This window comes from Lynx canadensis, chromosome E1, assembly GCF_007474595.2.
Source record: "Lynx canadensis isolate LIC74 chromosome E1, mLynCan4.pri.v2, whole genome shotgun sequence".
NCBI lineage: Eukaryota > Metazoa > Chordata > Mammalia > Carnivora > Felidae > Lynx > Lynx canadensis.
Genome location: NC_044316.2, coordinates 37,627,383 through 37,640,354, shown reverse-complemented (window position 1 = coordinate 37,640,354; position 12,972 = coordinate 37,627,383). Strand labels below are relative to the sequence as shown.

General features: G+C 44.1%; 1 protein-coding gene and 1 non-coding gene across 2 annotated transcripts; both read left to right on the top strand.

Moving 5' to 3' along the window:
• Positions 1-1,691: 1,691 nt before the first annotated feature.
• Positions 1,692-5,098, top strand: CE1H17orf98 (chromosome E1 C17orf98 homolog). Its single transcript, XM_030295984.1, has 3 exons — positions 1,692-1,956; positions 3,875-3,974; positions 4,865-5,098. The coding sequence occupies exons 1-3, from the start codon at positions 1,750-1,752 to the stop codon at positions 5,020-5,022; spliced, it is 465 nt and encodes a 154-aa protein (XP_030151844.1). The 5' UTR covers positions 1,692-1,749; the 3' UTR covers positions 5,023-5,098.
• A 754-nt stretch (positions 5,099-5,852) lies between these two features.
• On the top strand, positions 5,853-5,924 carry TRNAC-GCA. Its single transcript has one exon. It is a non-coding gene; the product is annotated as a tRNA-Cys (tRNA).
• Positions 5,925-12,972: the final 7,048 nt, after the last annotated feature.

Genomic DNA, 12,972 nt, shown 5'->3' with positions numbered 1-12,972 from the left:
ACCCAGCCTTAAGTGTTCTCTTGTAAGGCTAGAGATGAGAGGATATAAGGACCCCAGCACATCCTCAGTAAGATTACCCTTTTGTCCTTCAAGATTCTGCATGGAATGTATTAGATTTAAGTAGTGGTCCTCAACCTGAGGAGTTAAAAAGACATGTACAGGCAATATCACAGGCCAATTAAGTCAGATTATGGAGGTAGGACCCAGACCTCAGTACCTTTTAAAGATTCCCCAGGAGATTCCGAGGTGCAGCAGCCAAGATTGAGATCTGGTGCTGTCTAGACTGAGCCTATCTTGTTTTAGAAATACATTCAGAAGTCTAAAACAGACCTGTCTTCCTCCTGCCCCCTATCCTCCAGCCTGGTGAGATTGAAGTCTTTAATGTGACAGGAGATGTAAAATTAGTCCTTTTTATCCTGTTGTGTGAACTCTACATGTGAAATTTCTCACCTTCAAATAGTGAGGGCTGGGTCTCTTCCCTTCCTTGTCTTATGTCTTACATGTTCTGCCTGGGTCCATTTCAAGTTGTAACAGAGTAGACTCAAACTATAGACATTAACCTATAATTTCAGGTTTCTAGGAATTTGCCTTTCATGGTATAGAAACCTTCGATATGCTGAGTATTGCCAGAATTAGTGGTTTTCTGCGTATATAAAGCAACCTTTTCTAATACACGTGCCTTCATATAGTGAATATAAAAGACTTCTGGGGCGCCTGGGTGGCGCAGTCGGTTAAGCGTCCGACTTCAGCCAGGTCACGATCTCGCGGTCCGTGAGTTCGAGCCCCGCGTCAGGCTCTGGGCTGATGGCTCGGAGCCTGGAGCCTGTTTCCGATTCTGTGTCTCCCTCTCTCTCTGCCCCTCCCCCGTTCATGCTCTGTCTCTCTCTGTCCCAAAAATAAGTAAACGTTGAAAAAAAAAAAATTTAAAAAAAAAAAGACTTCTGATCCTGTTGTCTCGTGTAGGATAATCGCATCTCAGAGTTGGGTGTGAGGAGTAGTTTGATGGTTAAACCATCTGTGTAAGGGCTTCTTCAAGGGGAAAAGTTGAAGAAGGAAATAAAAATCACCTGTAGTCACAACAACTAGAGAAAATCTTTGTTCATGGTTTGCTATATCCTGTCACATATACAAAAAAAAATTAGCCAGGGGATAATGTGTCAACCTGCTGGTTTCTTGTTTTTGTTTTTTTGTTTGTTTGTTTTTTGTTGTTGTTTTTAAGCTGGAGGAGGAATACTAGCTGATGGAAATAATTGGGTTGGGTGGGGAGAAGTGCTTTAAGAGGACTTCCTGGAAGTCAGGAGACCTGAATTCTGGCTCCGGATCCACCACTAAGTGGGTTTAGGGAATATCCCAATGTTTCTTGAGCTTCAATTCCCACTTGTGTAAAATGAGAGTCGGAAGTAAATGCTATCTGAACTTTCTGATCATTCTGGGTACAAACAAGCTTCCCAAGGAGACGGAGTTTGGGAAATGTATATAGGGGGGCGGGGCCCAGTTGCGTTCACACTGCCCACGTTCTGTAATCGCCCTCTTCAATCTCCAATTCCTCTTGCGTGGTCTCCTGTTGGTCATCCTTCATCTCACGGCCACGCAAGCAACTTCCCTCACAGCCCTAGGAGCCTACCCTATTAGATGGGGCCATAGGGTTTGTGTCGCAGGAGTCTCTGACACGTCACAATGCGCAGGGGAGCCCCTACCTAGGGCCCTCAATTCCCACCAGAAAGGCCCTCGGAGGCTGTAGTGGTTGGGATGTCGCGCGTGTGCGAGTGTCCTCTGCGGCTGGAAAAGGGCTTCATCTTGGATGGTGTGGCCGTGAGCACCATGGCCCGCACCTATGAGCGCCTGAGGCCCAAGGTCTGGTCGGCGATTCCGCCCTACAACGCTCAGCAGGACTACCACGCCCGCCGATACTTCCGGAGCCGCGTGGTTCCGCCAGTGCTGCGCCGGACTGAACAGGTTATTTATAAGAGTGCCCCGGACGATCCCACTGTCTGTCCCCACAGAGCTCGACCCTGTGGCGGGGCGTTTTACCCCTCGGGCGGGCCCTCCCACCCCCTCGGTTTTCTTACTGAACCCCCGGAACTGGCGCAGGCGGATGACAGGTATTGAGTTCACTGAGCTCACAAAATCACTTTCCATCCCTGAATTTGAGAATGTTCCCATTTTGGGTTTCTGCAAGCCTTAGCGAACGGGCCTGGAACCTGGCCTCTCCCAAATAGATCGGTGTCATTGTCCTTTTTGATGTCATGGACCCGACCTTGGGGTGATCTCGCACCACAGATTCTCTAAGAGCGCGAAAATCCTTGTGACCTCAGCGAACACCTGCCAGGCGGGGCGCCCTCCGTCGGTGACGTCATAGTTGCAGAGGCGCCCCCTCGATGGGACTTTCTGTGAGCAGGCAGGAAGGAAGCTTCCCGAACCTCTGCTACCTCACTCTCCCCAGCCCTTTCCCCTCGTGGATGTTGCCCCTTCTCAGCAGAGTCCTACCCGGGATCAAAGATCCTGACGCTATTTGCTGATGGCTTCAACACCTTTGCCTCCAATATTTCTGTCTCCATATGTCACAGTGGTATGGGTAGGGGAGAGGAGGGCTTAGCGGGGGTTATTCTGGGAACAAATCTTGGGTTTTTTGTGTGTGATCTCAGTGTTTGTGTCTGCGTGTCTGCGTGTATATCGCATGTATATGGACACATCTGTATGTGGCATGCTTGAGGGTGTACGTGTAATTACTCATGTAATTTTTATGACAGAACCAGAGTCTAGGAGGAAAAAAGAGAAAAACTTGAGTATTTAAAAGCTTGAAAATAATATGGTGTGCACACTTTTTAAATTTTCCATTTGTAAGTATTTAACCATCACAACCGTTCGTAGTAGGTATTACTTCATTTGCATAGAGATAATGGGGGTTTGGGGCTCCTGGGTGGCTCAGTGGGTTAAGCCTCCGACTTTGGCTCAGGCTCAGGTCATGATCTCACAGTTCCTGGGTCCGAGCCCCTCTTTGGGCTCTGTGCTGACAGCTCAGAGCCTGGAGCCTGCCTCAGATTCTGTTTACCTCTCTCTCTGCCCCTCCCCTACTCGCATGTGCTCTCTCTCTCCCTCTCCTTCTCTCTCAGAAATAAATAAACATTTAAAAAAAAAGATAATGGGGATTTTTATTTTTTTGTTTTGTTTTTAAGTAAACCCTGCCCCCAATGTGGGGCTTGAACTTACACACCCAACATCAAGAATGGCACGCTCTACAGACTGAGCCAGCCAGGCTTCCCCAAATAATGTATGTATGTTTGTTTGTTTGTTTATATTTTGAGGGAGAAGTGTGCAAGTGAGCGAGGGGCAGAGAGAGAGAGAGAGAGAGAGAGACAGAAGTGGGGCTCACCCGAAGCAGAGCTCAAGCTCACCCGATGTGGGACTTGAACTCACAAACCGTGAGATCATGACCTGAGCCAAAATCAGCTGCTTAACGACTAAGCCACCAAGTTGCCCCGATAATGCATATTTTTAAAGTGAATTAAGTAACTTTTACTATGCCAGGCCCTTTATTGGAACTATCTCACTTAAATCTCTCAGCAACCCTCCTTAAAGCCAGAAGGAAATTGAGGTCCAGAAAAGCTGTGTCATTGGCCCAGGGTCACACAGCTTGTTAGTGGCAGAGCTGGACTGGAACCAGTCTGTCTGGCAACAGACAGCCCTTAACTGCCCAGCTATGCTGCCTCTCCCTGAGAGATAATAGGTCAATACGTATATTTATATTTAATCTGTCTGGCCCAGTTACCCCTGGCTGTGACCTCTTCTCTCTCCCCAAAATAAGCCCAAAGGGAGTTTGCGTGTGCACCTCTCAGCATGGTGGCTGACAGTCTGTTTTCTCCCTCACTTTCAGGATCTCGGGGGCACAGGCAGGGATGGCTGGATAGTGGATTATTTCCACATCTTCGGGCAAGGACAGAGATACCTGAACCGGAGAAACTGGGCAGGGGCAGGCAAGTGCCACCTGGCTTTCCAGCCTCACCATGGACCCACTTGGAAGAGTGATGTGCATTCCCCCAGTTCAGAGAGAAACCTGGCCACAGAGAGCCCTGTTTTCAGGGGAAGAGGCCCAAGGACTGCATCCTCCAGCTTTTCTTCTCACGCATGAGCAGATGGTGTCACTGTGCTCCTTATATTTAGTGATTGAGTGCCTACTGTATGTCAGATGCTTTCTGCCCTCACGCTATCCCTGTGCTACAGCCGGGGAAACGGAAGTTTAGGGTGGTAAAGTGATTGGCCAAGAAGGGCTTAGCTGGGATCAGAGTTCCACTCTTTCCAACTCTAAAACCCATGTTCCCCTCACTGCTCCCGGCCTGAGCAGGCTGTGTCCTGCTCCTTTTCCGAGCCCAACTTAGCAACAAGAAAGGAAGGGTTGAGAGCTGTTTTTCTGACAGTGTGAACCCTCCTCCCACCCAACCCCATCGCCCTTTCACCACACTCTAGTCACATGCTCCTGTGCACCATTTGGCCAAAGTGAGCTCATCCATTTTCTCCAGATGGGTCAGAAGCAAGGGTGAAATGTTTTCAGTCTTCCTGGGAGCAAGGCAAGTTCGGCCAAGCCCAGAATCTTCTGGCCCCTCCTGTGCTAGCACATACCATTCACACTCCTCCTGTATACTACTCGTGGTATGTGGTTTGGTTTCTAGAAAGCTGTCTCCTTGACTTCATCAACCCTTGGCTTTTAATCAAGACCCTTGAGACACTCCAGGATTGAGGTTTTAGCTGGGACATGGGGAGCATGTTCTATACCAGCCCTGGGACGGCGGGGGCCGGGGGGGGGGGAAGCAAGCGGGAGGGGGGTGGTGGCTGAATGCAGGCTCAGGCTTCTCTCTGTGCCCCCAAGGGCATTCCCTCCAGCAGGTGACAGGGCATGATAACTACAATGCTGATCTGAAAATGATCAACGGGCTCAATGGTCGGTTTGGCTATCGCAGGAACACCCCAGACCTCCGCCAGCGCCCGTCGGTCTTTGGAGAGGTCACCCGATTCCCTCTCTTCTGACAGCATCTCTTCCCTTCCCACCCCTTGACCTGAATAGAAGACAGATGTTCAGACGATCTCTCAATTCTACTTTTATATAAACAGTGATGTTATTATGCCTCCAAGTGTGCTGTTTCTTTCCCAAGTTTGGGACCGGAGCCAGCTAGTTTCTTCACCTTCTGCTTCTCTAGCCTTTGGAGAGGAGGTGGGAGGAGAGAGGCCATCCTCAGGCCTGTGCCCTTACGCCCCATGCCCACGAGTGCCAGGCTTGAAAGGAGGCCTCAGTTCTCCCCCGTCCATGTAAGAAGAAACTGCACTGCTCACCGAGCCCTCCACAAAGCTCTGCCCCAAGCAGCAGCAGGGCCCTGGGTTAGACACTGGCTACTGATGTTCCATCAAGAACTGAGCCAAAAGGGATTCGGCCAAAGGGATTGTCATTGGTTGCCCTGAGAAGGGTTTTGTGATTTTCCTGAGAGTCATCCCATCCAAAATAACTGACATCTTCCTTCTCCTTTCTACCCTCAGTCCATCAAGAGTCAGGGCATGAACAAGGGGATATCTGGGGGTGTTTTTTAGCCTCTGGATTCTGATCTAGTAATTCTGACACAGTGCTTGTGGGCACTTTCTCTGCTGGTGCTCTATCAGTTTCCTTTTCAGCTAGTTTCCAGGATGTCATTTTTCAAGTGTCCCCACCCAGTTCACTGGTGACCAAGAGAAAAGCCACAGCAGATGATGGATACAAAAGAAGGTGGAGCTTTAGAACACAAAGCCTGCCAGAGCTCTGGTGTGGGTGGAACCTGGTGGTATTGAGTCACCTTAAGTGGACAAGGAAGAGAAGAATAATAGGTCATGGGGGTATAGCTCAGGGGTAGAGCATTTGACTGCAGATCAAGAGGTCCCCGGTTCAAATCCGGGTGCCCCCTTCCTCCTCCCTTTTGTAATTCCATTAAGTGGAAGTCAGTAAGGGCACCATACCTCTTAACTCCCAGCCAGAGTGTCTAGAGAGGACAAAGAATTGTCAATGCATTCTTTGATTGAAACACTACTGATCTCCCCAGATTCCAAAGGATACTTAGCTGAGACCCCTGGATGACCTTGTTGGGCTTCAATTAAGACAAAGTCCCCTGGGGCACCTGGGTGGCTCAGTGGGTTAAGCGTCCACCTTCAGCTCAGCTCATGATCTCACACTCCGTGAGTTCGAGCCCCGCGTCAGGCTCTGTGCTGACAGCTCAGAGCCTGGAGCCTGCTTTGGATTCTGTGTTGCCCTCTCTCTCTCTACCCCTTCCCTGCTCATGCTCTGTCTCTCTATCTCAAAAGTAAATAAAAACATTAAAAAATAAAATAAAGACAAAGTCCCCTAAGGAAATTCTGAATCTAAAATTAGGTATGAGAGCTTTGAACATAAATGTAGCAATCTGAGGGATGAGAGTACAGGTAAAGAGGATCATACAACGTGCGTTTTTGAGAGCTTAGGCCAGTGCATGTAAGGCAGCTGTAAATTAAAAGATGAAACAGGGCCCCTGCCCTCAGGGAGTTTTATGTCTGCTGGAAGTTGACATATTCATACACAGCTATCACAGGAAGACATCGGGTTGTAGCTCAAGGAAGAAACATCTTTTAAAAATACCTACCCACCTTTTCTAGACATAACTTCTAAGTGAAGCTTTCCTACAATTTGAGGGGACATTTCTGCCTAATCTGAAGAGTTTATTATGGACATGTTGTTTCTGACGCCACAATCCCTTCTAGATGGTTCAGGGCACTTTCCTCTTAGTAGTTTATTGTGCCAGTCAGAGTTCTTGGCATGGAATAGATACCCACTCTGGCCACTGAAAGGAGAAAAGGAGTCTCCTAGAGGCAGGGGGACTCATGGTGTTGATGGAAGTTTGGAGAACCTAACTCACAAAGCATTAACTATGAAGGGCAGCAGAGGAGGGAAATCGAGCTCTGGTCTCCTCTCTCAGGAAGTGTCCACTGCTGATGTCACCAATTCAGGGCACTTATCACCAAGTCGTGGTATGGTTCCATCTGGACCTGCATCTCCAGGATACTTCCTCAAGCTTCAAGATGCCAAGTGCAGGGTGCCCGGGTGGCTCAGTCGGTTAAGCGTCTGACTTTGGCTCAGGTCATGGTCCCAAGGTTTGTGGGTTTGAGCCCCGCGTCGGGCTCTGTGCTGACAGCTCAGAGCCTGGACCCTGTTTCAGATTCTGTGTCTCCCTCTCTCTCTTTCTGCCCCTCCCCTGCTCACACTCTATCTATCAAAAGATTTGATTGGTTGAGTCATGGTCTGACGTGTGTGCAGTTTTCTGCCAGGAAGGGAAGGAGGTAGTGTTGCCTCATCAAGTTTGACAGTGCGAGATAGTCCCCCTGAATTGGAGGGGTGTTTGGTGCAAAAATGCATGTATCGCCACTTTCCCTTCCTTGAAGAAACAATTGTAAGGAGAGAGCGTGAAAATTCACTGGTTTATAGTTCTAGTGGTCAAGAATTTGCTCTCTCACACCCCTTGATTTCCCAATTGCTAAAGTTAGGTCAAAAACATTTTTTTAATGTTTATTTTGAGAGAGAGAGCAAGAGCAGGGAGGGGGGAGAGAGAGAGGGAGAGAGAAAATCCCAAGCAGGCTCTGCACTGTTAGTGATCTCAAGAACCGTGAAATCATGACCTGAGCTGAAATCAAGAGTCAGATGCTTATCCAGCTGAGCCATTCAGGCGCCTCTGAAGAGGCATTTCATAAAGGAAGAGATGCAAATGGTGGATAAACCCATGAAAACGGATGCAACATCACGAGTCATCAGATAAATGCAAATCAAAATCATATTGTGACACCATACATGCATCAGAATGACTAAAATGAAAAAGACTGGTAACATCAGACGCCAACTCTAACTTGGTGGGAATGTCAAATAGTATGCCATTTTGGGGAAAGATCTGGCAGTTGGTACAAAACTGAAATGTACTGACCTTCTGGCCCAGCAATTCCATTCCTAGAATTTTACTCGGGGTAAATGAAAACATACTTACAAAAAGACCTATATAGGAATGTTCATAGAGACATTTTTCATAACAGGCAGAACTAAAAACAGACTAGGGTCCACCAATAGGAAGGTGATTTTTTTAAATCTGTGAGGGGCGCCTGGGTGGCTCAGTCGGTTAAGCATCTAACTTTGGCTCAGGTCATGATCTCATGGTCCGTGAGTTCAAGCCCCACATCAGGCTCTGTGCTGACAGCTCGGAGCCTGGAGCCTGCTTCCGATTCTGTGTCTCCCTCTCTCTCTGCCCCTTCCCCTTCATGCGAAGTCTCTCTCTGTCTCAAAAATAAATAAACATTAAAAAAATCTATTAAAAAAAATAAATCTGTGGTTTATTCATACAAGGAAATACTACTCATCCATAACAAGGAATGAATTACTGATTCAAGATGGATGAATCTCACCAACATAATGCTGATAAAAAACCTTACAGAAAAGATTGTATGTTGTATTATTCCAGTTATATGAAATTCTAGAACAGACACAACTAATCTATGGTGAAAACAAATCAAAAGAGTGGTTGCCTCTTGGGTGGGGGTGGGAAAGAGATTAGCCAGGAAGGGGAATGAGGGGAATTTTACGGGGATGATGTTAATGTTCCATTTGTTTCTTTCTTTCTTTTTTTAAGTACACTCCATTCCCATCATGGGGCTTGAACTCGTGACCCTGAGATTCTGAGTCACATGTTCTACCAAATGAGCCAGCCAGGCACCCCACTGTTCCATTTCTTGATTGGGGTTTGGGTTACACTGGTGTATGTATCTGTCAGACTTAGTGAATGGACACTTAAGATTTATACATTTCATTTTATGTAACTTTAACATGAAATGAAAAACACTGTAAACAAATGTGAACTCTAGTTAATGATATGCATGCTGAAGTATTTAGGAGGAAGTGTATTGTCTGCGATTTATTTTGATTTTTTAATTATTTTGATATATATAAGTATATAAGTTATATATATTTATATGTAATGATTAAATTAATATAATTATTATATTTTTATATTATTTGTATCTATAGGTTACATATGTTTATATCACATATATAATTTTTGTATATAATATATTTATCATATATAATTGTATATTTATATATTTTATTTAAATTTATATTTATACATTTATATTTTATTTAATATATATATTTTTAATTTTTTTTAATGTTTATTTATGTTTGAGAGACAGAGAGAGACAGAGTGTGGGCAGGTGAGGGAGACACAGAATCTGAAGCTCCAGGCTCCAAGCTGTCAGCACAGAGCCTGACGTGGGGCTTGAACTCACAAACTGTGAGATCATGACCTGAGTGAAGTCGGATGTTTAACCAATTGAGCCACCCAGGTGCCCCTAATATATTTTTATATAATATATTTATATATTTATATTTTATATTTTTATTTTTTACACATTAATTTATAGTTATACATTTATATTTTATTTAATATATTTTTATATAATATATATTTATATATTTATTTATATATTTATATTTTGTATTTTTATTATTTACACATTAATTCTAATTTATATTAACTATATAAATCAACATAATAAATTATATATATTAAAATATAAATATATATTATATAGAGAGAGAAAGAAATGTGATCAAGCCAGTATAGTAATATAGTAAAGTGTTCACTGTAGAATGTAGGTGGTGAGTTTATAGATGTTCCGTGTAAAATTCGTTCACCTGTGTTGAATGTTTGAAATTTTTCATAATGAAATGTTGGGGACTGTTTTTAAAAAGGTGAACCAATATAAGTAAAAGTATTAAATAAATGTCATTGCTATATGAACATGACAAAAATCATGACAGTGGTACTTTTGAATGACTGAAGTAGGTGAGCAGAGCATTACTTCATTTAATACACACAGCAACCTTATGAGGTAGGTTAGGTGCTAATAAAATCATTGTTTTGGTTATGGGGAAACTGAGGCTCAGAAAAGTTTCCCGACTTGCAATGTGGCATGCCAGCATCCCAGCCCAAGTGTGTTTTGACTCCAGAGCTCATTATGTTTTGCTGCTTGTGCAAAAATTTATTTCTCTGTGTTAATACATTACTTTGTACATTTCTCAATTGCAGCCTTTGTTATACTATAGTGATGTCAGGTGTTTAGATGTCTGTCACCTCCTCCACACCATGAGCCCCTTCAGGGCAGAAACAGTTTCCATCTTTGTAGCTTCCATACAAAAGTATAGTGCTAACTAGCCTATAATCACCTCTCCCTTAAGGTGCTGATGGATGAAGGAAGGAAGAAAGAAAGAAAGAAATGCTTCCTAACTTCGATGACGTTTTGGCTAACTTACCCCCAGAGTTCCCTCTCCCACCACTTTCTGCAAAGATCTATGCTTAACCAGACCACTTGATCAGAGCCTATCTGTGTTCACCTTGGTCAACAGCTGTGGGGCTATTTATGATTACTTGACAGGGCTGGTTGCCACAAGCCCCAAAGAAGCAAAAGTTGGAGCATCTGTCTCTGGAATAGCTGAGGAGTAGCAAAGACCTGACTTTACCTCAGGAAGAGAATTTGTCAGTTTGCAGACTATGGCTATAATACAATTTGTCCAGTGTCTGACATCTGTTGAATGGAGGGATGGATGGAAGGATGGATGGATGGATGAATGATGAGTAGCTGGATGAAAAGGCAACACAAGTCAGCCACGGTGATTAATTTCTTGATCAGTGATGTCTCGCCTTTCCTTATTGGGGAAGCATCTCTGTATCACGATGTTTGTAAACAACCTTCACATTTCCTGGTTTCAGACAAGACTATATTTTTCCTTGAAAACTAACTTTATTCTAAAAACATTTTCAAATTTTACTGTGCATCTGAATCACACGAAGAACTTGTTAGAATCTGGGGATTCGACCCTTTGGGAAGTCTGATTCAGTGATTCAGGGGTAGGGCCCAGGGTTCTGTAGGGTTGAGTAAGACCTTCAGGGCAATCCATTATGGGTAGTCCCCAGGTCACAATTTGGAAAACACTGGTGAAAAGAAATGATTTCCTGCAATTTCAGTTCTCTCTCCCTCAAATATAGGGAGTCTTGTATTAAAATATTTTCCACCACAAAACTATGGCACCATTGACTTTTACAAGCATCCTTGTCCTAATCTCTCATGTCAATCAGATAGAGTCCTAGAAAAGAAGTTCTACAGATGTTAGTAACATGGTAGAATTGTTATCATCCACTGAGCGCTGCTATCTGCCAGACACTTTGTGAAATGCTTTACAAATGCTGTTTCATGTAATACAACAACTTTCACAGTAGGTGGTAGTATATTTATTACACAGATGGGGAAAAACCCTCAGAGAGGTTATATAACTTGTCCAAAGTCACAGTAACCTACATGGCATACAAAGTCATTGCTTTTTCAAATATACAACCCCTTTTATTATTGTGTAATTATTTAATTTTTTTAATGTTCATTTATTCTTGAGGGAGAGAGAGCCAGAGTGAGAATGGGGTAGAGAGAGGGGGAGGGCAGAGAGAGAGGGAGACACAGAATTCGAAACAGGTTCCAGGCTCTGAGCTGTCAGCACAGAGCCCGGCGCGGGGCTCAAACTCAGGAGCCATGAGATCATGACCTGAGCTGAAGTCAGATGCTTAACCGACTGAGCCACCCAGGTGCCCCTATTATTGTGTAATGATTAATAACATTAATGATTACTGTTATTTCTATGAGATCATACCCTAAAAAAATATATTGATCAACTTTGACTCCAGACATGAGCCTTTAAGGATTCAGCAATCCATTCACTCATTCATTTAACGACACTTAATTGAGCAACTATTGTGTGCCAGAATCTGTCCCAGGCATAAAGCACACAAAGATGACCTAAAGTCTCTAGTATTATGGAACTCACATGGATACAGACAAGTATACAGGCAATTTATAAAACAGCGTGATAAGTGCTATAATTCTAATTAATCTAAACATTGATAGATCCTTCAATAAAAACAAAACAGCATTGTTTCTGGAACTGGACAAGCTGACTTTAAAAGTTCACTTGGAAGAATAAAAGTGTAAGAAGAGCCAGGACATTCCAGAGAAAGAGTATTGAGGGAGAAGTAGGCATGCCAGTCATTAAAAAAAAGTTACAATAATGAGGACAGTTTGGTAATAGTATATGAATAGAGGGATTAATGAAATGGAATAGAGAATCCAGAAACAAACTCAGATACGAATGGGAATACTCTATATAATAAAGGGATATTTCACACCAGTGGGGAAAATACAAGATTATTCTGTAAAGCGTTGAGGCAAATGTGTAGCCAACTGGAAAGACAATACGCAAAAATAATTTCCAAATGGATCCGAGACATAAATATTTAATATAAAATTATAAAGTTACTTGGAGGAGGGGCGCTTGGGTGGCTCAGGTGATTAAGCGTTGAACTCTTGATTTCAGCTCAGGTCGTAATCTCACACAGTTCATGATTTTGAGCTCCACGTTGGGCTCTGTGCTGACAGTGACAACCTGCTTAGGATTCTCTCTCTCTCTGCCCCTCTCCTGCTTGCTCCTCTCTCTCTCAAAATAAATAAACTTAAAAAAGAAGGTACTTGAAGGAAACGTGAGATAAAATAACTCTGATCGAGGAGGGTATAGGATGGTGGGTGGCTTTTTTACTGTATTGCCTTTTGCATCTTTTAAAATGTATTTATAATGCATTAGCTATTTAAAATATGTTAAGAGTGTTTGGCCAGGGAGATAAAAGTTTTCCTGCCAGAAAACAGTGAATAAGGGGTAGGAAGTCTTATGAGGCTGGAGAGGTTAAGAAAGGACAGGTCATGGGGCGCCTGGGTGGCGCAGTCGGTTAAGCGTCCGACTTCAGCCAGGTCACGATCTCGCGGTCCGTGAGTTCGAGCCCCGCGTCAGGCTCTGGGCTGATGGCTCAGAGCCTGGAGCCTGTTTCTGATTCTGTGTCTCCCTCTCTC

Bases quoted from the DNA above. Each gene is read 5' to 3' on its own strand.
- CE1H17orf98 (XM_030295984.1), top strand. From the start codon at position 1,750: ATGTCGCGCGTGTGCGAGTGTCCTCTGCGGCTGGAAAAGGGCTTCATC. The intron at 1,957-3,874 runs GTTATTTATAAG...CCTCACTTTCAG, and splicing joins TGCTGCGCCGGACTGAACAG to GATCTCGGGGGCACAGGCAG. The intron at 3,975-4,864 runs GCAAGTGCCACC...TGTGCCCCCAAG, and splicing joins GAGAAACTGGGCAGGGGCAG to GGCATTCCCTCCAGCAGGTG.